This window comes from Anoplopoma fimbria, chromosome 10 (assembly GCF_027596085.1).
Source record: "Anoplopoma fimbria isolate UVic2021 breed Golden Eagle Sablefish chromosome 10, Afim_UVic_2022, whole genome shotgun sequence".
NCBI lineage: Eukaryota > Metazoa > Chordata > Actinopteri > Perciformes > Anoplopomatidae > Anoplopoma > Anoplopoma fimbria.
The window spans coordinates 12917741-12945723 of record NC_072458.1 but is presented as its reverse complement, the minus strand read 5'-3'; the positions used below and the strand labels follow the sequence as shown (position 1 = coordinate 12945723).

Here is a 27983-nt window from a genome sequence, read left to right as displayed (position 1 = left end):
TGTTCCCTTTCTTTTAGAGTATCTGGAATAAGGTGGGCAAGTCGCACAACAAAGACCAGACAGGATGAGAGAGAGAGGCCCCGGCAGAGGAGGAAAATAGAGATAATAGAAAGGAGGGGGAAGAAGAAAAAACAAAGCTAAACAAGAGCATCTCTGGGATAAATAAATAAAAAGACTTGTTTAGAGAAAAGGCAAGCTAGATGAAAAGATGAAACCGATAAAAAAGCAGGGCCGGCGCTCTCCTCCCTCCACCAGGGCCAAAGGGGGGAAGCGCCGCGGAGCGGGGGACGCCCCAGAAGGAGGGGAGAAGAGAGACTCAGATGAGAACAGAGACAGAAGCAGATCCCCACAAAACCGAACACCCTCCGCCTCGTTCTCTTCGAATTTGCATTCAGAGTCCTCCCAGACGGACCCAATCAGAGCACGGGGCACTTCAGAGAGGGAGGGTCCCCACAGAGAAGGGTTGTCAGAAACGACAGTATCACTCGTGATGGATTCTGGGAAATTTTTGACATCCTCGGATGATAGATCGGGGAGGTCAGCCGTGAGTGGCAGCAGCCACAGTGACAGTGGTGGTAGTAGTTGTAGTAACAGTAGTACACCAAGCGCCAACAACAGCCCAAACCCCGCCTCCAGCCGAAAAACTGCCACCTTCAAGGCCCGCGTTCCCAAGAAGAAGTACACCTCTGAACACTGCTTGTCTGCTACTGGTAACCATAGCAACACTTCCTCCAGCACGCCCCCGCCTCTACCTCTTAGTGGTGGGGTCATTAACCACGGGTCAACGGGTATCTCTCACCCTGATGGCAACAGTCAGAGCAGGAGCCTGATTGATGACTTCAACAGCAGGACCACTGGCGGGGAGGGTCCTCAGGACGGCTCCCCAGGACCCCCTACCCTGACGTTGGCAGGGGACAGGGAAAGGCCCGGAGGAGTTGAAGGGGCGAGAGATGCGGAGCGAACGTCGCCCGTCCTCCTACCCCGCTGCTCCTCAACAGACACCGCCAGCGAGCACTCAGCTGACCTGGAGGTAGTCGGGGACACACACGCCATCACACAAATGTCTACACACGGACTACCCAGTCTCCCTGATGCACTGTCTGACGCCCTCGCCAAAGGAATGAAGAATCAGCGTGTCCTTGCCCGACAGCTCAGGAGAAGAAGTGACGAGGACGGCGGGGGCGAAAGGAGGGATGAAGGGGAGATTTCAGACTTGGTGTTCCGGGCTGGTGTGGTGCGTAAGGTCAGTGGTGAATTTGGAAGCCTGGAGGTGCAATTGAACGGTGAGAAGACATTGTGCCGTTATCCCTATCAACATGACAGCCCCCCAGGGGTGGTGGACATTATCCTAGATGCCCCACCGCCTGGCGTCCATCCAATAGCTATTGGCACCCGTGTCTGTGTACCATTTGGCAATGAGGAGGGCAGCGAGGGCCAGTGGCAGTGGTACCGAGAAGGTGTGGTGACCCAGGTGGACACACACCCTGCAGTTGCCAACCGCTACCGTGTCCTGCTGTCTGAGGAAAGACCTGATTCACTGGATGAGGAAGAGGATGGCAGAGGGACAGCTGTTGGGACCCAGGCAGTGTGGGTCTCCCGACAAACACTCAGGCTTCTGGTGCCACCATGGGACCTGGATCTGCCGTCTGGAGGGGGACAGGGTGGAGAGGAGGGGGTCAGAGACAAGGAAATGGAACTGGAGGACAGGGAGGAGATAGATGTAGAGCAGGAGGTGTGTCGTTTGAGCCGGGGGATGACACCCAGTGTGGGGTCCGTGTTGGGGAGAGGAATACCCTACCCAGGTATGGTCCCAGTTTCCTCCTCATCAGGCCACAGCATTACCTCCCCAGTCACCCCAGCGACAGTCCTCAATCTGGCTCCAGGCCGAGAGTGGGAAATTGAGAAAGAGTTAGAGAGGGAGAGGGACCTGCAGAGAATACAGGAAAGAGAGATGGAAAGAGAGAGAGAAAGGGAGAACAGTGCGAAGCAGCAGCAGCACCACCAACAACAACAGCAGCAACACCACCCATACATGCCACTCACCCCCGAAGACGACATGGAGGTGTCTCACTTTAACATGCTTCCAATGGGGGCGATCATACCTGGGGCCAAACAAATGGCACTTCCCCAGCACCGCCACATCATCTCTAAGCCCCCGCCTGGCTACCTCAATCCACACCTTTCTGTGGTACGGGGCATCGGGGTCCCCCCTACCCACCTGGCCTTGAATCCCCACCCCCCTCCTTCACCTGTCCTATTAGGCCTTGATCCAGCAACCGCAGCAGCTGCAGCAGCTGTCATTACCACTCCTCAGCTTCCCCCTCTCCCTCCCATCTCCTCTTCCACTGCATCCTCCTCCAGAGTAGACAAGGCCCAAGGAGGATGTTCTTCTAGTGGAGGAGCTGGTGGTGGCGGTGGATCTGGATCAGGTTCAACCTCCTCCTCTTCCTCACGTTCGCGCACACCTCTGACAGCTGCCCAGCAAAAGTACAAGAAGGGAGATGTGGTGTGCACGCCAACAGGCATACGTAAGAAGTTCAATGGGAAGCAGTGGAGGAGGTTGTGCTCCAGGGAAGGCTGCTCTAAAGAGTCCCAGCGCCGAGGATACTGCTCCAGACACCTCTCAATGAGGACCAAGGAGATGGAAGCCAGTGGAGGAAGCCGGGAACGGGGTGGAGCCAGCAGCACAGGGACCCTGACGCCGTCTGACCTCCGAATGAGTGGTGGAAGAGCTAGCTCAGAGTTTGACTGGGATGAGACGTCACGCGAAAGCAGTGAGGCCAGCAGCCGTGGAGGAGACTCCCGCCCTCGCCTGGTCCTTCCCTCTCTGCTCCCACAGGACCTCTCTCGTTTTGACTTTGATGAGTGTGAAGCAGCGACCATGCTGGTCTCCCTGGGGGGCTCCCGCTCAGGCACGCCCTCATACTCGCCTATCTCAAACCAGTCGCCATTCTCCCCTACCCCATCACCCTCACCCTCTCCGCTCTTCGGCTTTCGTCCTGCCAATTTCAGCCCCATCACTGCTCCCTCCTCACTTACGCCACGCCGCCATCGCCAGCTTAGCGGCACTAAGATGGGTACGCCAGGTGTTGAGCGAGAGCGGCACTTGTCTGGGATTGTGCCCACTTTTCAGACCAATCTCACTTTCACGGTCCCCATGAGCCCTAGCAAAAGGAAGCTCGACACCCACCCACCCCCTCCACTGCCTGCCATCCAGGACTACCAGACCAAACCTGAGCAACAGCAGCTGGTGAGCATGGTGGGAGACCCATCCCTCGGCCACAACCCTGCCGCCTTCAGAGTCCTTTCCCCCCAGAGTCAGCCCACCACCCCCTCCTCACTTTCCTTTCCCCGGCCTCGTAGCGCCACCAGCAGGCCACCATCCTCTGCTGCCTCCACGCCTCCACCCATGCTGGTCTCTCCGACCCCTCCCTCCCCGCTGCCCCAGGAACCCTCCCCACGCCGCATTGTGCCGCTCCGTGATTCCCCAGTCATTGTCCGAAACCCAGATGTCCCCCTTGCCAAGTTCTCTGATGGCCCGTTGGGGAGGAGAGAGAGGAGCAGGTCCAGAGAGCACAACCAGCCCCAACACGCAGCTCTCCCGGGCCTCCAGGTCCCTGTTCCCATCAACGGGGCCACCACCAACGGTGCAGTTCTCCTGCGCAACCCTACATCCACACTTGTCCTGGTCACCTCCAGCTCGGTAAGCAAGTAATTTGTTTTGTTTTTGTGGAATATGATCACATGCAGTAAAGGGATGAGCTATGTAGATAAAGTCTGAAAGCAATATCCTAGCAATATCAAATTATGGTAAAAAAATATTATTATTTATAAATATATGATAATATAAAAAATGGTAGAGCAAAGTAGTATCTTTTTATCGTGGTATATTTTGTCATATCAACCAACCTTACTACAAGTTGGTGGCTTCCATGAGCCTTTGGCACTAAAAAAGAAATACATTCAATAGCATTGCATATTTTGAGTGATGAAAATGTAAAAACACTTAAAATCCTAAAATGCTTTTTGTTGAATAAGTTGCCATTGGTAACAGTCAGAGCATGAGCAGCTGTTGCTCATAGGTGGCTCAGAGGTCATCTTCCGAATGCATCACCCAATTCATGCACCAACCGAAGTTTCCAAGTTCGGTCAAATTATGCTGATCTTGCAAAAGTGGCTATTTACGATGATTCAGACTGTAACTTTGATATTGTAACCTGGACGATGTATATTCTCTTTAATTTTGTCAGTGACTGAAAACTCCACCTTGAAAGTGAGTAAAAAGAATACTCCACTGAAAATGTATATTATTAATAATGACCTCAAAGGTGGCCCACAAAGTTTATAGCTTGGATTCATAGCAGAGTCCAGTGATCAAAAGGATCTTAGAAACAGTAACAGTCATTGAAGTAGTGTTATTAGCTGTTTTTTTGTTGTGAAGACTCCATCATTAATGATCAACTGATTAACAGTGGAGAACTGGTTTATCAGACTGTTAAGGAACTGTTTAGTTATCGTAACATGGATTTTCTGTTGAATACAATTTTGAAAGAGAATATACATCAGAACAGTGTCAGTTCTCTGCAAATACTGAAAATGCATTTTGATTTCCCCCCCAGTCGCTGACTCCAGCCACGGGAGGCCACGCCGCATTGTCCAGCCCGTCCGCGATGCCCACGTCATTGGGCTCCATCCTGTCCTCCTCTGGCTCTGGCGGCCGGGAGAGGGAGAGGAAACCTGAGGGACACCAGGATGCCTCCAGCGGGGGACTGCCCCAGCCGGTGGCCTGTCACCCCACGCCGACGGCCCTTCTGCCGCTCATACTGCCAGCTGAGTCGCCACACCCTGCTCCGCGCAAGCAAATCATCATGGGACGTCCGGGGACTGGTGAGTAAGGGGTGTATGGGGACAGGGAGCGGGTGATCATCACGGCGCTGTGGCTTCGACCCTCGTTCACATCAGATACAAAGTCTGCTGAGCCACACTTTTGCCGTACTCTCAAGCAGGAAGGGATGTTCAGGCTGAAGCTTGCGTACTCCAGCTCAGATATTCTCGCTTTCATTATCTCTCTAGAGTTACAGAAGTGTCATCAAGAGTGCTATGGCTATGACTCATATACACTTTACTATGGCTTGCTAGCACTGTAGGAGGAAACCATATTCAAAGGATGTTTTTTTATGCCCCAATGATTTGCATTTACAGGGTATGTTGACCTTTTTTAGGATGCATTTTTAACGACCTATATTTATTAGGCATGTAAGTGGCAAATACTAATGTATAATATACCATGATTGACAAAGTTAACAAAGCTAGAGTGTCAGAAATGTGCCGCTTTATGCTGCTGTTGTTTTCTTAGAAATACACTTATTTTTTGCCAATAACAGTTTCTTTATCAAAGGCCCCCCTTAAAAATCAGCCACAGTGGACACAGGGATATTTAGCATTCATGCATATTATACAAAAAGAAAAAAAAAAGAAAAGCCACGGGTAAATAGATTATAAGTTGTTGCCGTTTTATGATCATTCATTTTTGCCCCAAGCTTCTGTCCTGCATGTAGATGTTGGTGTTCTAGGGATGTATAATATGTTTATTTTCCTCATTATCTTCATAAATCAAACCACCAGATAACTCAAGGTGTACTGTGAAAGTCAGAAGTAGCACAGTGTTGTTTGAGGGAGGATGGAAAGAGGGCAAAGTTACCCTTGTCTGCAATTTTGTGTACCCTCTTTCAAAGTATGTATTTGGGCAACAATCTGTAGTGAATATATTTTGTCAGCTTTTGTGTGCACTCTGCTGGATATAAGAAAATTGGCCACTGAGCAATAGAGGTGTTTGGGTTAATCATATACTGTGTGCTTGTTTCCATGCCAACCTTGCGATATTACAGCCCAAAACTCAGAAATGTTACTAATATAGGAACGGGGGAAGATAGTTTCCAATTGAAATGCATGATTTCTCATTTTGTGTCATTTTAGCACAACACTTTCTAAGTCTGAAAGTGGAATAAATGTAATATGAGTTTGTGTTAGCGCAGAGAGATATTGAGAGATTATTTTCAGTGTCACGGTTCATACTGACATTTGACCAAACAAGAGGTTGTATTATAAGTCATGTAGAAAAAGCTTACAGGCTCATATGTTCATTAAAGCAAAATGGCATGGGTGCTTGGATATTGTAATATGTAATAAGGGTTGACTTCTCCTGCTTTTAAAGGCTGCATTACTGCAAGGTTTACCAGACTGTTCTAGCTATCCCTTCATTTGCCTTTGCCCACTTAGTCATTGTATACACATTACTGATGAGTAGTTGTCAAAAAATCTATTTGACGTCTCAATAGCGTTCTGGTGGTATTTGTTTAAAAAATATTGTCATATTTGACCCTCTCCATTTTGCCCAGCCTTAAATACAAAACGTCAAAGTAGCAGATTTTAATACATGAGGATCTTTAAATTCTAAATCTTAATTCCGGTATTTAGCATTTATGAACCCTTTGCTGATTGAATTGTGATTTCTCGACTAGGTTCAGGCGCTAAAGGTGACTTCAGAGTGAAACCCTTTTTTCCTCTGAGGCGTGAAGATCAGAAAGGGGTTAGATCTGCCACCCAGACCCCGCGGCTCATTGTGTGTGTAATTTTGTGACTGTGTGGGGGAGTCACCCTTTTCATATCCGTGTGCGCGAGAGAGAGAGAGAGAGAGAGAGAGAGAGAGAAGGGGTGTTTCACTGAAACTTTTAAGAGGGCGAGAATATTGACATGTCTAGACATGCAAGACTGAGAGCAGGAGTGCAGAGAGCAACAAGGACATTCACATCTCCTCCTCTTCTACACACACACACACACACACACACACACACACACACACACACTAACAGGCATTCATCTCGCTGTTCCAGACAATCAACAACCTCAGACAGGGCATCAAGGGCAGGTCCGCCGTGATGTGAATGTGTTTCAGCACTCGCAGCAGAAAAAAAAAAAAAAAAAAAGGAGTAATCATATTTGCCGGCGCGTTGTCATGGATACATGGTTTCCACCGGTAGAATTAGCGCGGTAAAGCGTCGAGGCCCGAGCTGATTACCCGAGCGCGCTTTTTTTTTTTATTCCTCCTCTCTCCCTCTCTCACATCCCTCGCACTGCTGCTGCTAACGGCCACCTGCCTCTCGGTGGCGTTACGTGTCCTCCGCCATACATTTTTAAAAACACCTCGAGCCACAGCGAAGCCCAGAAACAAACACAGGCAGGAGGCAGTGGAGGCCCCCCACGGCTGAGGTCCCTCTAAATATAGCCCGGCTCGAGTGCAGCTGCATCACAAGTTTCATTACTGCTCTCTATGAGTACGTCTGCAGCCTTCAGTGAAGAAGCGATAAGTGCTCAGCTGAGGTCCCATTTGCTCCGTGGCTCGGGAACTGCGTTTTGCTTTTTTGCACACACGGGAGAAATTATTTTCTCCAAGTGCTGGTCATTTTTGTAGTCGCATGACATAGTTGGATATCTACCGTTGAGTCGCATAATTTTCCACCTTAAAGCATGAAGACAGCTTATTCACCCTGTCAGGTGTGTGTCTTTCTCGCCGCCGTCTCCTGCTAGCCATCGCTGTCAGTGCCTCAAGTAAACCAATAGAGACAGATGGTTATCTGTGCAGTGCGACTGTCTCTGACATTTCTCACAACTCAACACCGTCGGTGCTTCCCTGGAAAATGCATGCCTTGCCTCTTTAGGGTGTCAGCAGGTCCTCTTAAACATTTGAGGGATCTCAAGTCAGATTTTTTAACATCTTAAAGCAAAAGGCGATGCATTCTATAATTTCTGACTGTCAACAAATCTCACCAAAAGTCTGTCTATACTTACTTCCCCAGTCTGTGGAACTCAGTCCTTTTGTTAATTCTGAAGTTAAAAAACAGTGTTTCCAATATATCGTAAAATAAAAAAATGGTCCAGCAATTTCCTTAAACAGTTAGGCACTGTATTTTTATAGCAAAAGTTACTTGAACAAGAGCAAATAGTGCATTTGTTAGGGACTATTTTCAATGGTGGTTTAATACACATTTGGTGTTCTGGTGGGTAATTACAGCAGTAGTGTGGTATTCGTCAGATTCATTTTAACTACAGTGCCCACTGTTCATGGCAAGAAGGTCAAATGTCACTCAGTCCAACGCTGTTGCCTCGCTGATGTGTTTTTAATAATAATTTTTGACATAATGGAGCTCTATGGCACAAAGGAAATAGATATGTTGGTATTTAGCAGGAACTGATAGTACTTGTCTGAGTTCAGTTCATTGTGAGTTTTGGTCTTTTTGTGGAATCTTTTGACAATGAGAAAAATATACTATTTAACAATGCAGAAATGCTTCTGACTACAGATTTGTTCTCATTGATTCAGTTTTAATTTACATCCTTACACAGCGATATTTGGAGGAGGCAGAGTTAGAAAGTAAGGCGGGCCAAATAAAAACCACAGCTGTGGGTGAAGGCAGTGAAGAGTGTTGATTTTGCACTTCCACTGGGTGACATTCTGACTGCCGTGCATCTTCACTGTTACATTATCACGCAGCAGGTTTTTACTATGCTATTCTAATCTTTGGCCCTGTAAACATTTCCTGTTGTCATTCAAATTAGTCACAGAGCTGTCGATTGCTACAGTCGGTTGGAAACGGTCTGTTTATCCAGTGTAATTTGTTTATTTTTGTTATTAGTTTGGTCTTGAAACCAATTTAGGAATGTACGCATTTGTCTGGAAAACAATATTAAACTTATATTAAACCATTATTATTGTATACTAAGTGACCAAACAAAAACTTCAGTTTTTGTTTCTGACAGTCTGACATATACATTATTGATTGAACAGAGCTTGACCAATAAATTGGCAGGTATTTGCTTTTTTTGCGGATATATCAGTATCACTGTACTTTATGTGAGCTGAAATGTAACAAGAAAATCAAATAGGGATTGAGGCTATTTAGAAACAGCATTTTAAGAGAGCAATGACAATTATTTTTCAACTGCAAAAGTCTCACTCAGTATGTATCTTTGTCACAATTCTTTAAAAAACGGCCGTGGCTGGAGGTATTTATAATTTGGAGTTGTCCATAAGCACTGACATAGGTCCGTCTGTCCGGTCCATCCTTGTGAAAGTGGTATTGCAAGAACACTTTTAGGCAATTTCTTTGAATTTCACACAATCGTGTCCCCCGGTTTCAAAGTACTCCAAGAAAGGGATTAGATTGTGGAGGTCAAAGGTCAAGGCCATTGTAGCCTCACGTCCCGCCCATTCCAGTGACATCACAGGAACGCCTTGAGCGAATTTCTTCAAAATTGATGGAGAATTGATCAACTGATTAGAGTTTGGTGGTCAAAGGTCACTGTGAACTGACAAAATGAATTTTTGGCCATAACTCAAGAATTGAGTTAATCGTGACCATTTCACACAAATGTCTACTAGGATAAAATGACATTTTGGACGAACATGGATGTAAACTGTACGATGAGTAGTGGGAATGAGCATTAAACTAGAAGGCTGTTATATGTGTTTATGTAAAAAAAAAAAAAAAAAAAATGCTAACTATCTGTTTGAATATTGACCTTAAAAATCCAGTATCACTTTGGCTGTCTTTGAGTTGTAGCGGTATATCTACATAAGATATCAATTCAGATATACAGCTGTAAATATAAAGTCAGCTTTTATTCTCACACATTATCCACAACGAAATCTAATCACTGCATTAACCTAATTGTAGTATTTTGATCATATTGACTCTTGAATTCGGCAGTTCTCAATGTACATGCACAGAAAAAGACATATGGCATAGACGTGATTTTTTTATACTGTATATATAAAGAGACTTTTTCTGTGCAATATAAGATTTTTTGAATAAGACTCACTTCCTCAACTGAAGTTCCCCATTCAAACAGCAACATAAATGAAGTAGTAAGTATTGCAGAGTTCAGAGCACTGTAGTGATGATAGTCAGGTGACACCAGAATCTCCAAAAGAGAACTTGAACTGCACGTCCGAGATATGTTTACATTTCCTTCATTGTCTAGCCCAGCAGTATCTGGACCTCCATTTTAGATGAGCCACAATCCGGCGAATGGTTAGCTATAAATAGACCATTTTAATACTTTATTATAAAATTATTAATGGAAACGGAAACTGGACATTGCAGTGCTGCAGCAGAGTTCAAAGCCAGTTTATTTCTAACAGGCTAGACCTGTATGTGCAATACCGCAGTCAGGGGAGGAGTGGAGAGTGAAACTGAGCCTGAATCTTTATTATGCAATATTTTATAAAGATATATTATTATTTGAGCATTTATTCCCAGAGTGGAATATCCCAACATGCAGTATTGGTGACATTAGCAGTAATACTTGTGGTTGTAGAAATAGTAGTGTAAGTGCGGTAGTGGTTGAAGTATTAATTTTGCCAGTAGAAGTAATGGCAGAAATACAGTAATAGTGGTTGTGTTTTTTGCAGAAGTAAAGGTTTCAGTGGTATCCTAACCTGATGATGTGAACATATTGTGTAATCTGTTATCCAAATAAATAATTTTTGGGAAATATTCACTATTAACTTACAAAATAAGCTATCTTGAATTTTGAAAATGTCAACTTTTCATCAGCTAAGAAAAATGGCCCGTTTCCTGCTATGTGACAATGTTTTTTATTTTTTTAAATGTTTATGTAGCTTAAGAAGAAGGAGTATTTTCGTTTAATCTGTTTTAAGATAATGTTTAGGCACAGTGATGCTTTGGCGCTTAATGCTGAAATTAGCATGCTAACATGCACACAATGACAATGCTTACCTCCTGATGTTTAGCAGATACTAATGCTGCGTTCCGTTCCATGGTGTATAAACAGCTCTCCCTACACCCCCACAGTACCTCCCCATCGTCCCTCCCCTCACTCCCTGCTGCTATGAGACTGGTTGCCAGAAGGAGAGCGGCAGCTTTGAAAATGTACCGTCTCCGGCTGTAACAACTCAAATTCAGCCAGCACAAACCCATGGCCTCCGTCTCCAGAGCGGCCGTCTGCCGCTGTCCACCAGCCAGCTGTACCACTCGTTTTTGTTAGCATGAAACATTGTTAGCATGAAAACATGTTGGAATTAGCACTTGGCTTACTAGCCAGCCACTTAATGGGAAAATGACACAACTTCATGTATACCTACACAATCTTTTCACAGTGTAGAGGAGTGCATTGCTATTGCCAGATAATCAGTCAATATCACTGATTCACCAGATTTAGTAATGTGCTGACAGCTGTATTTCAAGTCCACAGAACAAGAGGACAGGCTTGCTCTGTGCTGTGATGGTAATGCTACACTGTGGTTACGGAAAAGTAAAAAACAATATTCGCTGCTGGAATAGGCGAGGAACTGCAGATAGCCCCTTTTCATCCTCGTCTCTCTTTACTTGAAACAGTTCAGTGTCTGAAGCTCGGCAGCAGTCTAGACAGCAAGTAGTCTGGAGTCTCTGTGGATGAAATTACAGGTTCCCTCATCACATCACACCACATGACCCCTCAACTCTCATTATCCTGAGGGATGTTCTCCGTGTGGGTGTGTGCGCGTGTGTGTTGGGGGGGCGCAGAGTAGGTGACTGAACACACAACTCTATGGTCTTCGGTCTTCGGTTTCTAAGAAAGTGTAGTTTTTTTGTAGCGCCTTAGCTCGTTGCTGGCTGGCGATTATGGACGATTTCACACGCTGCCAGAGGGCAGTGCACTACCTTCTGTCCATGATACTGAGATGGATAAACATGATGACATTTCACTTTTTCTCTCTCTCTCTCTCTCTCTCTCTCTCTCTCCCACCGCCTTCCCACAGTTTGGACCAACGTGGAGCCTCGGTCGGTGCCAGTGTTTCCTTGGCATTCGCTCGTCCCTTTCCTGGAGCCCAGCCAAACAGGAGGGGCTGCCCAGCCCGCCGACGGCCAACAGCTTGTCAATCAGAGCAAAGGTAGCCAGTGACCCCACACCTCTTTTTCCTCTGAATTCCACTGCTTGTTACCACATATATACGACTACATCTTACAAACAAGTATTTCCCTCAGTATAAATAGTACAAATGTTTGGTCGGATGAACCAGCAGCCAAGGCAGTGTTTCCCAACAACAGTTGCGACTGAATTGCAAATCTGCACAGTTGGTGCTCACACCAATATAGTTCCAGTAACATTGTTGATAACACTTTTTATTGACTGGAGTGCTAAAATGAGAGTAATTGTGACTGGTGGGTCAGTAATCCTCCACAGAGCTTCATTAAAGGTCTTATTTCTGGTCTTTAAGTCACCTTTCTTATCTATCTGTTTGAGGGCTGCAACTATTGATAAATCGCAGTTGTCCATGTTTTGTCAGCAGATAGTGGATACAGTTTCTCAGAGACCCAAGGTCACATTATCAATATAAAACACAAATATATTCAGTGTGTTAACATATATGACAAAAAAAAAGCAGCAAACCATCTCATTTCAGAGTCCAGAACCAGATGGTTTTCTGCATTTTTTTTGTAAAATGAGGAATTCATTTTCACTTAAAAGCCTTTGTGAAATAATAATACTTCATGACATCCTGTTCATGTCTGCGTCTCATTATCAATCTCAGACAGTTTTCCTTTTTAGGATACATGAGCGTAAACGATTTAAACAACTTTATTTTGGGGGGGGGGGGGTATAAATAAAATTCTGCACACTGTATACAGTCTTCTAAGCATTTTTCCATCTAACTAAAATGTTTCAAAAATTCTCAGCCAACTAGTCTAAACATAGTAAAAATAAGCAATCTCGCTTATGGGCTACAATAAACTTTGTTAACAAGACACCTGCAGTATGAAAACAAACGCTGATTATAACATAGATGTGGAAAGAGCTTTTCACACCTCCCACAGCCGGAATAAAGCTGCCCATCAACAAGCTGCATGTAGGGCAGCCCGCGTTTACACATATGGCTCAGTTAGTGAAAAAGCTTCATGAAGGTAAGAATTAACAAACTTTTAAATTATTGTATTTTCCAGAACCTCGTTGTGGAGTGGCCCTGGTGACGGACGGACGGACCGGCCCCCCAGACCTAGAGAGGGGATCGACGTCATGCCCTCCCCCGACCAATGACAATCCTCCTACAGAGAGGGGCGGGGCTGACAGCGAAACAGAGAGCGATATAGACGACCCGTAAGTACAAAGGGGCCGCTTTTTATCCACCTCTCTGGTATTGATCGTGGTGCTTGCTGTTCTCGCATTGTTAGATGTTTTCTGCTTTTTTTGGCCAATTAAATGTACATGTTTCTGATTAACATGGCAGAATACAACAGTGTAGTGCTCTACAGTGTTTTCCAGCAACGGCCTACGAATGGCAAATGGAATCAAGAGAGGTGGAGGACGAAGATCAAGGAACAAAAGATTGAATTGAAATTCAGGTGTAGAGTAGCGCTGTGGCACATTGACCACATTATGAAATGAGGCCATTCCACCAGTCAGGGACAGGAAACTGCCAGAAAACCGTTGATCCAGTTCAGGTCTTGTTTACATGAAAGTAATTTAAATCAGCCTTTTTGTTCAAGTACAAACTTAATGACTCAATGAAGCAGATATTTAGGAATTTGTTCCTAAATATCTGCAAATATATGAATTATGATTCCTACCTAAACTGCTACTAAGATCTTTTTGTAAAGTCTTTATGTTCATTTCCCTATATTTTATGTATTTATCCATTTTGAAAAACCCTCTGTAGCTACATTTTATTATCTCTTATACTTAAAGTAACTGTGAGGAACTTCAACTAGTTACAAAACAGTTTTAGTTAATACTGATATCTCTGTATGACCTACATAAGTAAACAAGACCGTCAGTGAGAGGATTGGCTATTTCTATTTTTTTTTTTTATTATTTGATTTCTAAGATATGCATTGAGATCAACTGCTAAAATAAGAGAAAATTTGAAAGGAAAAAAATATATATATATAATAATAAAAAAATAAAAAATAGAGAGGTTTTCTAAAGGGTGTCTGGTTCTTGTAAAAACTGCTGCTTTTCTCCACCAAAATCAACACAAAATTAAAGTTCATTGTCGCAGCATTAAATATGGCGAAAAAAACTAAATAACTTTGAGCAAACTTTGAATTTCCTTTCTGCGACTCTGTGTATGACTCACAGGAAAAACAGATAGTAACTGTAGATTAAATTAGACGCAGTCTGTCTGCGTCGAAGACTTTAAAAGTCTCAATGACGCTACGCTCCGAACAGGTGGACCAAAACTCACCTCTGACAGCAGAAATTCGAAAGAAACAAACAACAACAAACACTTTTTCCTACCAGCTGCATCAGTGTGTTCGTGTGTGTGTTTGTGTATACGTGTGTGTCTGGCATAGAGTTGTACAGTCTGTGCTTGTTCATTCCTCTCAGTCTCAGGCTTGTGTCTCTGCGTCTGGCTGGGTTACTGCTCTTTCAGAGTGACTCAGACGGGCTGCGTGGCTGTCTGGCTGGTAGTGTGGTTTTGAATGTTTCAGGGTCACCGTGCTCAAAAAGGCCTGCCATCGGCAAAATAAGTACTTTAGAAATCTCTCGATGTTGCAGTTGTTACACCTGTTGTCTGGCTGCATCTCAATGGAGAGACTAAAGGAATGAATAAAAAACAAAGTCGACTCATTTAACAGGATTTTTAGCTCCGATTATGTACTGTTTTACCCTAAATACACAAATACACTTCCACTGTAGGGAGCATAATATACATTTTTGGAAATATATTTGTATGGGTATTATGTACCGCTTCTTATCTGTCAGTTCTCAGACTGTCAGCCCCTCTCTTGCTTTCTTTTTCATGTATTTCTTTTGTACTTTTCCAGATGAACCTTCGACACCTTATGATTGCTCTGGCTTAGTTTTCACCTTTACTGACACTTTGTGTCTCATTTTTTTCCACTTTTGTTGCTTATTTAATATTTGCTGTATCTATGTGATGGCTGTATATCATTTTTTTTTTTTTACTTTAGTAATACTAAACAAAAAAGGAAGCGCCATTTTCATGTAGTCAATGCTTGACACTGAGTTCACTCTTGACAGTTAAAAGGTTCAGACGTTCTGTCTACCGGATCACAAAAGACTTCTCTAATGGTCACAATGATCGATCACTATTTAAACAGTTTTCTGAAAAACGTTGATCCAGCTTTATTCACCACTGATTTATTGCTCTGCAGTTTTGCTTCATCACTGTGGTGTGTGTTTCATACAAAAATAAACTGTGAATTCCCGTATTTTCCGCTCTCTGAAAGTGTCATTGCTAATATAAACTGTACTATATTTTGTTCAAACGAACGTCAGGAACAATAGTAATCCAAACTTTACCCAGTCTCTGACAGCTTTTATATTATTTACTCTGTGTGTATGGATACTTTTTCCTTAACAATCCGGTGGCTCGCAGGTAGAGTGCAATTTATTAGTGGTAGTAGAAACAGCAGTTTCTGTGGAATTAACCAAATAAACACTGAGTTGTGCAAACATGTGCATGTGATAACAACCAAAGCTGAACGGATAAAATAAAAGTGTCCAGATATAATCAGGGTAAATGAAAGGAAAAGAAGGAAGAAAAGGAGGAAAACACTGTACTGGTTGGCTGACGGTGTGATCTCTGGGCTGTGTGTTGCAGGATCAATAAAACAAAGGTTCAGGTTACCGCTGTAATCAAAAAGGCAACATGGATTATACTTTAACTGTGGTTTATACACCATAGTATGTCATTCTGGTCAAGTGCTTGATTTAGGCTCACCACAAAGATGTGAAATTCAATAAAAAATTTTTTAAAACAGATCAAGTTTTGAGTAGACTCCACACTTTTATACCCAGCATCTTAAGAAATGATGACCACTGTGTATTCATTTCCTCCTCTAAATCCTTCACAACCCTCTGTCCTTGTAACTTGTCTGAAAGTCCCTCACAATGAGGAATTTCCCTAGATCCCCCGTCTATTTGGACTCAACAGTTTCACTTTTTGCTCTGTGGTGCAAACGCAGGTTCTCCCCGGGCGTGGCCAACGACGCGGCGCCCTCAGCTGGCACCATGAAGAGGCGCACGCAGTCCCTCAGCGCCCTGCCCAAGGACGGAGACAGGAAGGTCAGTCCACCGTGCAGACGGACGGTCAAAAAACAGAAGCAAATATATTCCCACCAAAGAACTGAGACATGTGTTCCCTCCCTTAACCCCAACCAGAGGGAGAAGGACCATATCCGCAGACCGATGAACGCGTTCATGATCTTCAGCAAGCGCCACCGGGCCCTGGTGCACCAGCGACATCCCAACCAGGACAACCGAACAGTCAGCAAGATCCTGGGCGAGTGGTGGTACGCTCTGGGGCCCAACGAGAAGCAGCAGTACCATGATCTGGCCTTCCAGGTGATGATAGAATTCTTTATTTAGCTCTTATTTTTGTTTCTTTTGCAGCATGCAGTTAACAGAGCAGTGACTTTTTAGCCAGTATACGAGATTCACCAACAGCAATAGCAGCTTGTCTAAGACCCTCTCCTCTTTCCCCTCCTCCTCCTCTTCCTCCAGGTGAAAGAGGCACACTTCAGAGCACACCCAGACTGGAAGTGGTGCAACAAGGACCGCAGGAAGTCGCTGTCTGAGAGCCGTGGGATGCCAAAGGAGTCGCGGGAGAGGAGCATGTCAGAGAGCATAGGTGTGTGTGGGTTGATTAGCATTGATAAGCCTTTCCAGACCAAAACACACAATGCCTTTTACGAGGAAAATCAATCATCAACTGCTTTGAAGCTTTTTTTTGTCTGCCGTAGATCCCTTAAAATCCATTCAGTCATACTGAACCATCGTCTGACAAAATGAACTGTCACTATAGAAAAACATACAGATTTCAAATACACATTGCAGGCGTTTTTGCCGGTACTCTTAAGACAGAGCGTTGGTGTGGATTTTTGAACAACTAGTTTTATTGATCCACTCCATACATGACTTACTGTGAGAGTTTATCTTTGATCAGACTCCTCTCTTCTCCAGATCCCCATGCGGAGTCTCAGGTGCCGGAGGGGGGGAAGGGAGGAGGCTTGTGCTGGCCGGGGGATCGGAGCGTCGAGGGGGGCTGTTCGTGGGGCAGCACCCCCGTCCCCGAGCCTTTTCCCAGAGCGCCGTGCACACCCTGGAGCAAAGGGAGAGAGACCTGGAGAAGGTAGGCGGTTGTTGATCTGTAGCTCGAAGGCAGCAAAACAGACTCGGGAGATTTAAGAATGTGAAGCAAACTGTTCCTGATCACCAGCTACTTAGAGCTTAAAGCTAGGGAAAATTAAAATCATGTGCTTAACAGTCAAGTCAGTATTAAAGCACTTTAACACTGATTTGTTGTGCCGAAGAGAACAAAGAAGAAACTAAATCAAATGCGAGCGCCCACGCTCCAACATACCTGTGTGTATTTATAGACAGCAGACGTGTGTCCTTCACGACGCAAAGCATTTCGGTTGAACTCCAGGAAAGCACGCCGTTAAAAAAAACAACAGTTCAAATGGACTCTGTAGGTTCTTTGTGTGAGGGCATGAGTTGTTGCTGCTGAAAGCCAAACCGAAAGCTCTGGGGAGGAGCTCATCCCTCCGACTTCAAAGGTTTCACTCTCTACTTTTTTTTTGCCTTTGAAGGCACTGTGGTGTTTTCTGCTACGCTCCTAATCACAGAGGGATAGACCCGTGTGTGAGCTCTTTTGTTTTAAAGGCTCTCATTTAATGCTGGCGGCGAAACCGTATCCATGCTTTGATAATAGCGTTATTACTTCTGTCTGGAGTGTTCTTCTGAACTACTTAGGGTTTTTCGCTATAGTTTTTAAGTTTACTGCTGCAGTGCTTGTTTGTTCGGAGTGGGCCAATTGCTCGGGCCCCCGGAAGTGCTCGTCGACTATTTGGAAGTGTGGAAATGTTCCGTTATAATGTTAGCTGTGTGATGGCATTCTTGTTTACAGAGTCCTGAAGCTCGGACCTGCTGCTGCAAGGAACTCTATAGTTCTTTTTTTTTAAAACTCTATTATTATTGAAGGTGTCACGTGTCCAAATTGCACCAATTTTAACACTGCACGTCCCTGGGTCCCCCAACACAACACCCAGCAAGTGTGAAGCAGATCGGATGGACGGTTCTCGAGATGTGTGAAGGACTAACAGACAGAGATTCAAGCCTGATGGTTTGGTTGTAAAACTGTCAAATGTGCTCATTCTTTTCCATTTCCTGTCAGGAGGACGGGCCGAGTTTGTTTCGCCGCCAGCCCCCGCCTCAGGCCCTGTGCGAGGACGTGACCAGCGACGAAGAGCGCATGGTCATCTGTGAGGAAGAGGGAGACGACGACGTCATGGGTGAGTTAGGTGATCAGCGCTGTGGCTGGTGTTGCACAACCTCAAAAGTCATAGTTTCAGTTCCCACAACGCTCAGTGTGTCTTTAAAAACACATACTGACACTTAAGACTTCATAATCAGAATGACTATTTTAGCTATTTCATGCTGATACTGGTGGTGTGAATGCACTGATTGCATATGGGGAGGATTTGAAAGTGTATTGTGTGTTAAGTCCCCTTTCTCTGAAATGTGCTAACTCTATCTAATATTTATGCCCCACCCTCAGAGGATTCCTGTCCTGAAGGCTCCATCGACCTCAAGTGTAAAGAGAGAGTGACGGACAGCGATGAAGACGAACCAGATGGACAGGTAGCCACAGTCATCATCCAATCAACTGAATTACTGTCCACAATGGACTTCACTTTGAGCTAGATTTTCTGGGCAACCACGTGTCTCTCTTGCCTCATTTTGTACTGGTTATATATACATTATGGATTTTAGATTAGATTAGATTAGAGGGATAGATTTTTTTTAACTGGTTTAATTATTATTTAATTCAGTCATTTTCTTCCATCTAAACGCATGGAGTATAAGATATAGATTAGTAAAAACTAAATCTGGTGTGGATCTAGGTGGATTTTTTTGTAGGTATCGAGCCTCGTAGAGTTGCTTACTTTACCAACAGTGTAATTCTGTATGAAAGGCATCATATCTTTGATGGTTTCTTTATCACCATCAAGCATTTAAAACCCACAGATTTTACAGAGGTACCATAAGTTCTCAAGTAAGTAACTTCATGTGTTCATGAAGTAGAAGAGAACTTTACATTATAACTTTCCCAGCTTTGACCCCTCCGTCTCTCTCTCTCTCTCTTCCCTTCAGCATGGCTTCCAGCCAGTGGCTCGCTCCTCTCTCCCCTCTCCCTCCACCCCTCACTCCGACTCCACTTCTGCTAAAGGGAGTGGTGGAGGAGAAGGAGGAGGTGAAGAGGGGTCTGAGAGGAAGAGAAAGAGAGACGGAGGAGAGGAGGGGAGCGAGGGAAGATCCAGGAAAGAAGAAGCGGCAGCTGGTGGAGGAGAAGGAGGTGGAGGAGGTGGTGGGGTCTTTTCTCTGTCCACCGCTGGCCCGACCAGCGGCCAGGCTCCCATCGCTTCGGCCCAGCAGGGTTTGAACCAGGTCCTCGGCGCCGTTCGCATGGCCCCCACAATGGTGACCAATGTGGTGCGACCCGTCGCCAGCACGCACGTCCCCATCGCCAGCAAGCCGGTGGAGGGAGCAGGCGCCTGCAACTCCCTGCCTCAGGAAAAAAATGCTACTCTCCTGATTGGAGGAGGCGGACCTCAGCAGCTGCCAATCGCCGCGGGTGGTGGTGGGTACCTGTCCTCATCCTCCTACCCCGGTCCAGTCAGTGTAACTCCCGTGGGGGGTGGCGCCCTGGTCACTAGCCTAGTTCTGGGAGGGTCCTTTCCCGCCACCCAGCCAGTGCAGCTCCTCACCCCGCAGCCCCAAATGCCCCCGCACGCACAAACCCCCCTACCTGTCCTCCAGCCACAGCTCCACCACACCGGCGCCAGCATCTCCACTCTCACACCTCCCGCTGGCCCCAAGCCACTAGCGCAGGTCCAATACAACCTGCCCACCGAGGGCCCGTCCTCCCCTCAACTCACCCACCAGCAAATTCTGTCCCTGCCCACCAATACCGCCCTGGCCAATGGCATGCCCTCGGGGGTGGGCATCAGAGTCGCATCAGTCAGCCCCGGAACCAGAGGTGAGACAGAGAGCAGCGATTGGCTGACAAAAAAAAGGACAAATCAGAGTTTAGTGGAAAAGAGTTTTTCTTAACTTTTTCTCTTTTTGCTGTAAGTCCCTTATTTTCTATTAAACATCTCCGCGGGAAGCTCTGAAAATAGATTTGATTGGCTTACATAAAAGGGAGATGAATGATTGACAGGGGAAGCACTGTTGACACGAGTATGAGCGCCCGCCGCCCACCCATGCCTTAATCACTCTATTCATAAGAGTCTAAAGCAACAGAACATTGTTCCATCTCATTATCAGAGAGTAATTTCACTATTATCAGCAGCTGAAATGTCCTCTCACGTCTCAGTGTGCTTCCACCCACCCGTCGCTCCTGTGCCGTCCTCACCTCCCCTCTTTTGGCTCGATTCATCCGTTTCTCACGTTGAGTGTTTTAATTCTCTCTTTTTCTCACCCTCCTTCTCATTCGTTAGTCCAAACCCAGTCGCCGGTCTTGCAGAGCAAGATGTTGGTTCCCATGGCAACAGTGAGAACAGGGTCTACTCCTCCTAATCCCTCCATTTCTCTGGTCGCTCCGCCTCTTCCTGTGCAGAACGGCTCCGTGACGGGAAACAAGGTGAGAATGTCAACACGGTGACCGGAGCGAGTGCGAGCAGCTCCCGAGATAAATGCCACCCTGTTTGCTGACAGGGTACAAGGTAGTTAAATCCACATCAGTATCAGAGCATTAAAACTAGACAGAGACGACACATGACACATGTTCCTGATGGGAATGATGTAGGGTAATATTATTAAGGTCAGTCTGCTTTATGCTCATGTTTTACTGCTCTGTGTTGCAGTCTTTATCCATTTTAGACTGGTTTGATTTGGACAAAAATAATTCACTCCTTGAGTTTGAAAGTACCATCACACACTTTGCAGTTAAAAAAAAGTTAATTGACTAGTCAGTGGACAGAAGTTATCTAGTAAGGAAAAACACAAAATATTTGCTGGATACAGCTTTGAAAATTCAATGATTTGATGTTCCTTTCCTTTTTATGTAATTGTAAATTGATTATTTGTTGATTTTGGACTGTTAGTCAAATACAATTTCATTCATCAATTTCTACCAGTTCTACCAAGCTTTCTGAACTTCTAAAGGGCATTTTTGTTCCACTTAACAATTTTTTCCTTAGAAACTTAATTATTAGTCCAGACAAACTTATTCAGTGAAAAATGATTGATAGTTGCAGCCCTACTTCTTTTACCGCCTTTTATACTGAAGGGACCAGTTGCTTTAACAAAGGACTGACATGGTTGGGACATGTTGGCCCTTTGCAGCATGTTGCAGCATGTTGTCCCCTCTCTCATGATAATGATAAATAAGATTTTAAAAAATATATGTATTTATAGTATATATATATATCAGTTGTGGGTTCCCTCAAAAATGGAACAGGCCTATGTTTAGATAAGTTGGTGAGAAATTCCTTTGTTTATGTGTCCCCCCTCCCACAAAGATCATCCAGATTGCTCCAATGCCTGTTGTCCAGACCAGCGTTCATCCTTGCAACGCAGCAGCAGTGCATCCTGGGAGCCCCTTTCCTGTTTCCGTGGCAACAGTGATGGCTCCTGGTGCCGCGCCCCCGCAGACCGTTCTTCTGACCTCTCCACCTACCAGGTCACTAACAACTGTTAGACGCTTTGATTTTCCTCCTTTTAGCCAGGTCCATAAGTTATTTTGCAGTAAACGTAGATAGAGAAAGTCCTTTTTAAAATGACCAAAATGTATTTGTTCCAAATTCTCAAATGTGTGTGTTTTTTTTGTCTTTATGACATTAAATTGAATGTCTTTAGGTTTTGGATTGTTGGTCAGAAAACACAAGCAACTTGAAGTCAGCCATTGCTTTCGAAAATGATGGTCATAATTTACTTTTCTATTCGTTATCCTCAGTTGTAGTTAACTGGCCATGACACTCACAACCCTTCTTTTCGTCAGGATCACCTATGTCCAGTCCGGCCCGGGAGTTACCCCGTCAATGCCCCAACAGGCCATGCCCGCTCCGGGCCCTGCGTATCTCCAATCAACCCTGGGCTTCACCGCCATCGCCCCAGCGGGGCAAACCCTGCTACAGCCGATCGCTGGTCAACCCCCACTTTTGGCTCCAGCCCCGCCCCTCAGCTGTCAACCACAGACCCCCCCGGGTCCCGTGGGAGCTGCTGGTCGTCAGGTAAAGAGGAACAGAGTACATCTGTACAGCGGTAATACCGTAGCGCATAGATGAAAGAAAATGAGAAAGAATCATTTCAAAATAAGTTTATCATGTTTAGGGAGTGAACAATTTATTACTATTATTATACTATATGTTTGAGTTTTTCTTTTCAATACAAATACTTTTTTAATTTAATTTCCTAATTTCACAAAATGTCCATGTTTTACCAGTGGTATATGAATGAATTAAACCTTATCAAATACCTCTTATAACATGTGTGTGTATATATATATATATAAATATATATAAATATAAATATATTTATATATACATATACATATATATATATATTGGTCAATACAGCTGACATTGACATAACATATTTAAAGCTCAGTTAGTTTTTTCTCCTTTTTCTGTCATGTGACATGACAATCAGAAGTGGGCCTTGCTCCAGAAGCAATAAATTCACAGGATCCCACTTCCCCTTCCCTCATTTATTTAGCTTACCTAATGATATTTTCACTGTTCGAATGCTGGCTTTCTTTTTCTCACTTTTCAAAACAAACAGCGAGAAACCAGAAAAGCCTCACAAATCACACGTTGCTGTCATTGCCGTCTTCTCCTTCAGGTGCTAACCGCCATCTACCCTGCGCCAACCGTTGCGCTGCCTGCTGGCGTGGTCTCTGTGACTGCTCTGCCGCCTGCAGTGGCCGCCCCGGCCCAGGACGTGATGGGCCCTTCCCCTCCGTCGGCGGCAGGGGGGTGGGGCTCAGCGGTGGCGACCCTTCAGCCTAACGCTGCAGAGGAGATGGAGCTGAAGGTGGAGGTGAAGAAGGAGAACCTGGCGGACGGTCCGACTGAGGACGGGTGGTCGAGCTGTGCTGCCAGCTCCTCGTTGGCCACCTGTGCGATGAATGTCACAGCAGGTAACGCTCTACCGCTTTTCTGTGGTTTTCGTTTTAAATATAATTATTTTGGTGTTAAACCTAAAAATGTTTTGTCTTAACTTATGGTTTAGTTTGTTGTGGAGCCCTCATGGAGCATGATTAAGACTTGTAGTGCGATAAATCAAGATGGATGCAGAGTTGTTTTTTTTGTTTTTTTTAATCAAAGTCTAAAATGATCTTTATCTGTTCCAGTTAAAAAAGAGGAGGATTTCGGCCTGCACATCAAACAGGAAAACCTCAGAGATGGACACAGCGTCGAGAGACAAAGCGACAGCGACAGGGAGCAAGAGAGAGGGGTGAAGGAGAGCAGTGAGAAAAAGGGAGGCAGGGAGACTTGCAGAGAGGACCACAGCAGCAGAGAGGTGAGAAAAGCTGCCCAGTTCATTTTGTGGTTTCTCTCATCAAACCACACATCACTCAAAGCTTTGGTAAAAGATCTTTAGAGGCCTATTCAAACTGTTTTAAGTCTGATTTCTCTCAAAAATGATGCATGAATTTTTTAAAAATGCACAAGAATACAGCAGAATGTATTATCCTTCTTATTACGCATTTATCAAGGTTTTTTTTTCCTACAGCAACACAAACAAACGTTTCTGAGCTTGAAAATAACAGTATGGAGACAAGAGACATGCTAACAAAACATTTCTCCATATCCTCATACATGAAGATATACTGCAGGAGAAAAAAATGAAAATCTCAAGTGAGTATTGAGGGAACAGCACACCAACTCTCTCGCTCTCTCCCCAGGCCGGACCTCGCACCCCTCCTCCGCCGCCCCCGTGTTTGGACCCCCACCCCCTCCTCCTGCGGAAAGAGAGCCCCCTCTTCCTCGAAGAAGACCAAGTTCAGACCCCCGCCGCTCAAAAAGACACCCGACTCTCTCGAGAAGTAAGTGGGACGATATCAGCACTAGAAGGGCGTTAGTCTTAAGCTGAGGGAACTTCACGTTCGCGCTTCCATTTTTTTATCAAATCAAATATATCCACGTGGGTTTAGTGTATAGAAGCCTCAGAATTTGAGGGATCAAATGAGGAAGCACCACTGAACGAGGAATACAATTAAATGCGAAGCACTTTGTCATCATTTGAGTCTCGTCTTTGGCTGCGAGACAAGCTTTCATGAAATTCAAGAGCCGCCTCGTGATCAGACTCATCAGAGTTGTGGCTCTCGAAGAATCTGTGCCAAAGCAAAACAAAACAAGTTGGGCCTGGTCCTTCTGGCTCTCCGGTCGTTCTAACAGTTTACATTTGTCAAGCTGAGAGAGCTCATATAACAGTAGCTTATCTTCTGCTTAAGGCAGCTTGAAGATGAGAATCAGTGCCCTTGACGGAACTCCATTTGTCGACTTTAATTAACACTGGTGTTCGCACATTGTGGCATCTAGTTCTGTTTTTTTTTTAGTTTACGACCAAACCTCCGACTTCTTAAAGCGATGGAACTATTTTTTTCCTGAATGTGAGTGGGCAGAGTACTCTACCCAGACTGTTCTTAATTTAGACAGCTGGAGAGTGGTGGGGAAGCCACAGAGAAGAGAAAGCCCCGTGCATCCAGTCCCTTGATAATTTGACCCACCAGATTACCAGACTGTTGGGGCAGGGGGACTGACATGACCGCGGTGTTCTCTGTGTGCAGGGCCCTTTCGGAGACGTACTTTGAGGAGCGCTTTGCTGAGCTTCCAGAGTTCAACCCGGAGGAGGTCCTGCCTTCGCCCACTCTGCAGAGTCTAGCCACCTCGCCAAGAGCCATCCTGGGAAGCTACCGCAGGAAGAGACGCAACTCCACCGGTAAGATATTCAGAAAGAGAGATGTACCTTTTCTTAAAGCAACCTTTTTGTTATTTGGATTTGGAATTAGGCCATTTTTGTGTCATCACATTGTTTTTTATTTCCCTGCTCTTTCCCCCTTCTACCCTGTCTTCACTTCCTACGTGTCCCCTTTTCTCTTCATACTCTGTTATCCCCCCTTTTCCTCCATATTTCACTTCTTCAATCCCTCACATAACGTGTCTTAGACCTGGAGCTGACGGCTGAAGACCCCAGCTCCCCAAGGAGGAAGACCCGTCGTCTCTCCAGCTGCAGCTCGGAGCCCAACACCCCAAAAAGCGCCGCCAAGTGTGAGGGAGAGATCTTCACCTTCGACAGAGCTGGTACGACGTGTACATTGAGTACAGTAGCCGTGAACAGCTCAAAGGTGCATTGAAAGTGACACGATGTTCTCCTCGTTCAACCAGGTGCAGAAGGAGAGGATCTACTTGGAGACTTGGACCGAGTCCCCTACTCGTCTCTGCGCAGAACTCTGGATCAGAGGCGGGCCCTGGTCATGCAACTGTTTCAAGAACATGGCTTCTTTCCCTCAGGTAAACCAGCAGTAGACACAACGTCACAAATAACTACCGGAAATGGAGATGACATATGTGACTTTCACTAAACTGTGCAGGGGAAACCTTATTCAGCTCAGAAAAGTCTGTTCCTTATTTACAGCAAAAGCAGTAATACTCACATAATTGGAAGGGAACTACCTCAAATCTAGAGTCATCATACTCAGATTCTCTCAATTTGATTTAATTTCAAAACTCCCATTTGAACACTTTGTATTTTACAGTATCATAGGAATATGAAGGCAAAATTTACAGCGACTTTGGACTGATGGAGCTCTTTGTTTCTGCTTTTTTCCCCCTCAGTTTACTAGTCGTTACACTTGCCAACCACTGACTCAATATCTCTATGTGATGCAAAACACTCAATAAATTATAAAAAAATGCACATGGAATCAGTCGCAATTGCCTTCTTAAAGAATACCACACAGGACATGTGTCATTACTTGATAGCATACAGTGTTAATAACAACCGCTTTATATTGTTCTTCTCTGTTTTCCCTCCTCCCTCCCATTTCTCTCACCCTCTCCCCAGCTCAGGCCACCGCCGCCTTCCAGGCACGCTACTCAGACACCTTCCCCACCAAGGTGTGTCTGCAGCTGAAGATCCGAGAGGTCCGTCAGAAGATCATGCAGACGGCCACGCCCGGAACCTTCGAGCCGGGAGTGCTGGCCGGGTTGGCCGAAGCCGGCCCCGCCCCGTCCCACAGCGCCTCTTTCAATCAATCAGCCCGGGAGGACGGAGGGGCGGAGCAGCAAGGAGACAAAGCCAGGAGCCCCGGGGAGCCAAAGAGCGAGGTGTCCTAAGCTGGACGGGACAACAGAACGGGAAAATAAATCGAGGAAGAGAAGAAGAGAGAGAAGAATGTTCTTGTGTGCATTGAAGCAGTAGTGTGAATGGCTCCAGCGGGATCCGTTCTGCTGGCACTAATGTCCACCAGACCTGGGCAACAATTACATTTGTATACGGTTGCAAATATTCAAAGTACTCGAGGTGCGCTTGATTAGTCCAATCAGACTTTTAAATTAAAAAAGCCTCAAAAATGGACGAATCAAGTCCTGACGAGTCAAGTGCTTCTTGCAGTATTATTTCCCCTTGTTTATTTTTTTTCCCGCCCAAGTATCCTGAATATTTTCAGTTACCACTTTGCCCAGGTCTGCTTTCAGCACATTTGTACAGTAGTTTGTAGTTCGACACACAAACTCTGTGGCGCACACTTACTATCTCTCCGGCACACACATACACACACGAACCATGGTGCATATGTAATCTCCAGCATGCACATGATCCCACATAAAAAAAAAAAAACACACACACACACACACACACACACACACACACCCTTACCAAATCAGACTGTTACTCTTGGTTGGCGGTCCCCGGGAGCAGCCACCAAGGATCATGACACACAAAGGCACTTTGTCACTTATTGTGCAGATGCAGTTTGCTGTTGCCAGCCAGCCAGCCAGCCAGCCAGCCAGCCAGCCAGCCCTCAGATGCCATGACTTGACCTCCTTCTCGCCCCTTCCACTCCTCAGCACAGTGGTCGGGACGCAAAACACAACCCCAACGACCTCCACTGATATTCCACGGCCCCTCAATGCTGCAAGACAGACAGCACACGCACACATATACAGCACATTACACACACACACACACACACACACACACACACACACACACACAGACACACACACAAACATGGACACATCTGTGCAGTGTGAGCACTCGTATACAAACAAAGTCAAACCTGGTCTGACCAAGCCATTGGCCTGCACAGTTTTTAGTGATTGTAGTGAGAAGAGAAACTGAAAGCGTGAAACCGATTCGCTCCTGGAGAAGAAAAAAACAAATAAGGAAGGCAGGAGTTGGGATGTAGTGTGACCAATTTATTGCACCTTTAGTTATTGCCATTATGAAAGACTGAGTCCTCATTGGCGGGAGCTAATACTATATGTCTGTATGTCTGTAGGGGTCCCCCTCCCCGAAAAAAAACCTGTGCAAACAGGCACCGTAAAGAGATTATGTAAAGAGACTGTTGGTCGTGAGGCTTCTAAGAATCTACGTTTAAGTTCGACACTGACTGACCGGCTCCCGACGGAGCACAGAGAAAAAAGGCAGAAGAAGAAGAACGGCGTACGACGCTCATTGGATGGAGGATTCATATTCCAACCATAGGAGGACAAGATAATAATAATAGTGAATAAGGACAACAACACGATAAAGCTTGCCAACAGAGAGAAAAAGGTAGAATTTGAACCAAACTTCTCTGAATCTCCCAGTGGATATAATGTTGCTTTCTCTTGTTATCGTTGCCGTGGAAATAACCAGTTATACCGTGGCCTGTTTTTTTCTCTTGTGGCTCTATTGTGTTTCTTCTCAAGAATAAAAAAAAAAAATCACAAAAAAAAAAA

The 27983-nt window shown here is 45.2% G+C and overlaps 1 protein-coding gene across 1 annotated transcript in view; it reads left to right on the top strand.

The window, feature by feature from the left end:
• The window catches only part of cica (capicua transcriptional repressor a), a 31690-nt gene extending 3707 nt beyond the window's left edge, over positions 1–27983 (top strand). The window contains 24 exon segments of the mRNA XM_054605759.1: positions 18–3703; positions 4620–4887; positions 11822–11953; positions 13005–13158; positions 15993–16092; positions 16189–16371; positions 16531–16657; positions 16990–17046; positions 17049–17158; positions 18203–18320; positions 18587–18669; positions 19183–20068; positions 20532–20674; positions 21555–21715; positions 22034–22265; positions 22876–23173; positions 23387–23556; positions 23942–23981; positions 23984–24016; positions 24019–24082; positions 24827–24978; positions 25206–25340; positions 25425–25550; positions 26104–27983. Coding sequence (XP_054461734.1) covers positions 209–3703; positions 4620–4887; positions 11822–11953; positions 13005–13158; positions 15993–16092; positions 16189–16371; positions 16531–16657; positions 16990–17046; positions 17049–17158; positions 18203–18320; positions 18587–18669; positions 19183–20068; positions 20532–20674; positions 21555–21715; positions 22034–22265; positions 22876–23173; positions 23387–23556; positions 23942–23981; positions 23984–24016; positions 24019–24082; positions 24827–24978; positions 25206–25340; positions 25425–25550; positions 26104–26375 — 7539 coding nt within the window. The 5' untranslated portion in view covers positions 18–208 and the 3' untranslated portion in view covers positions 26376–27983.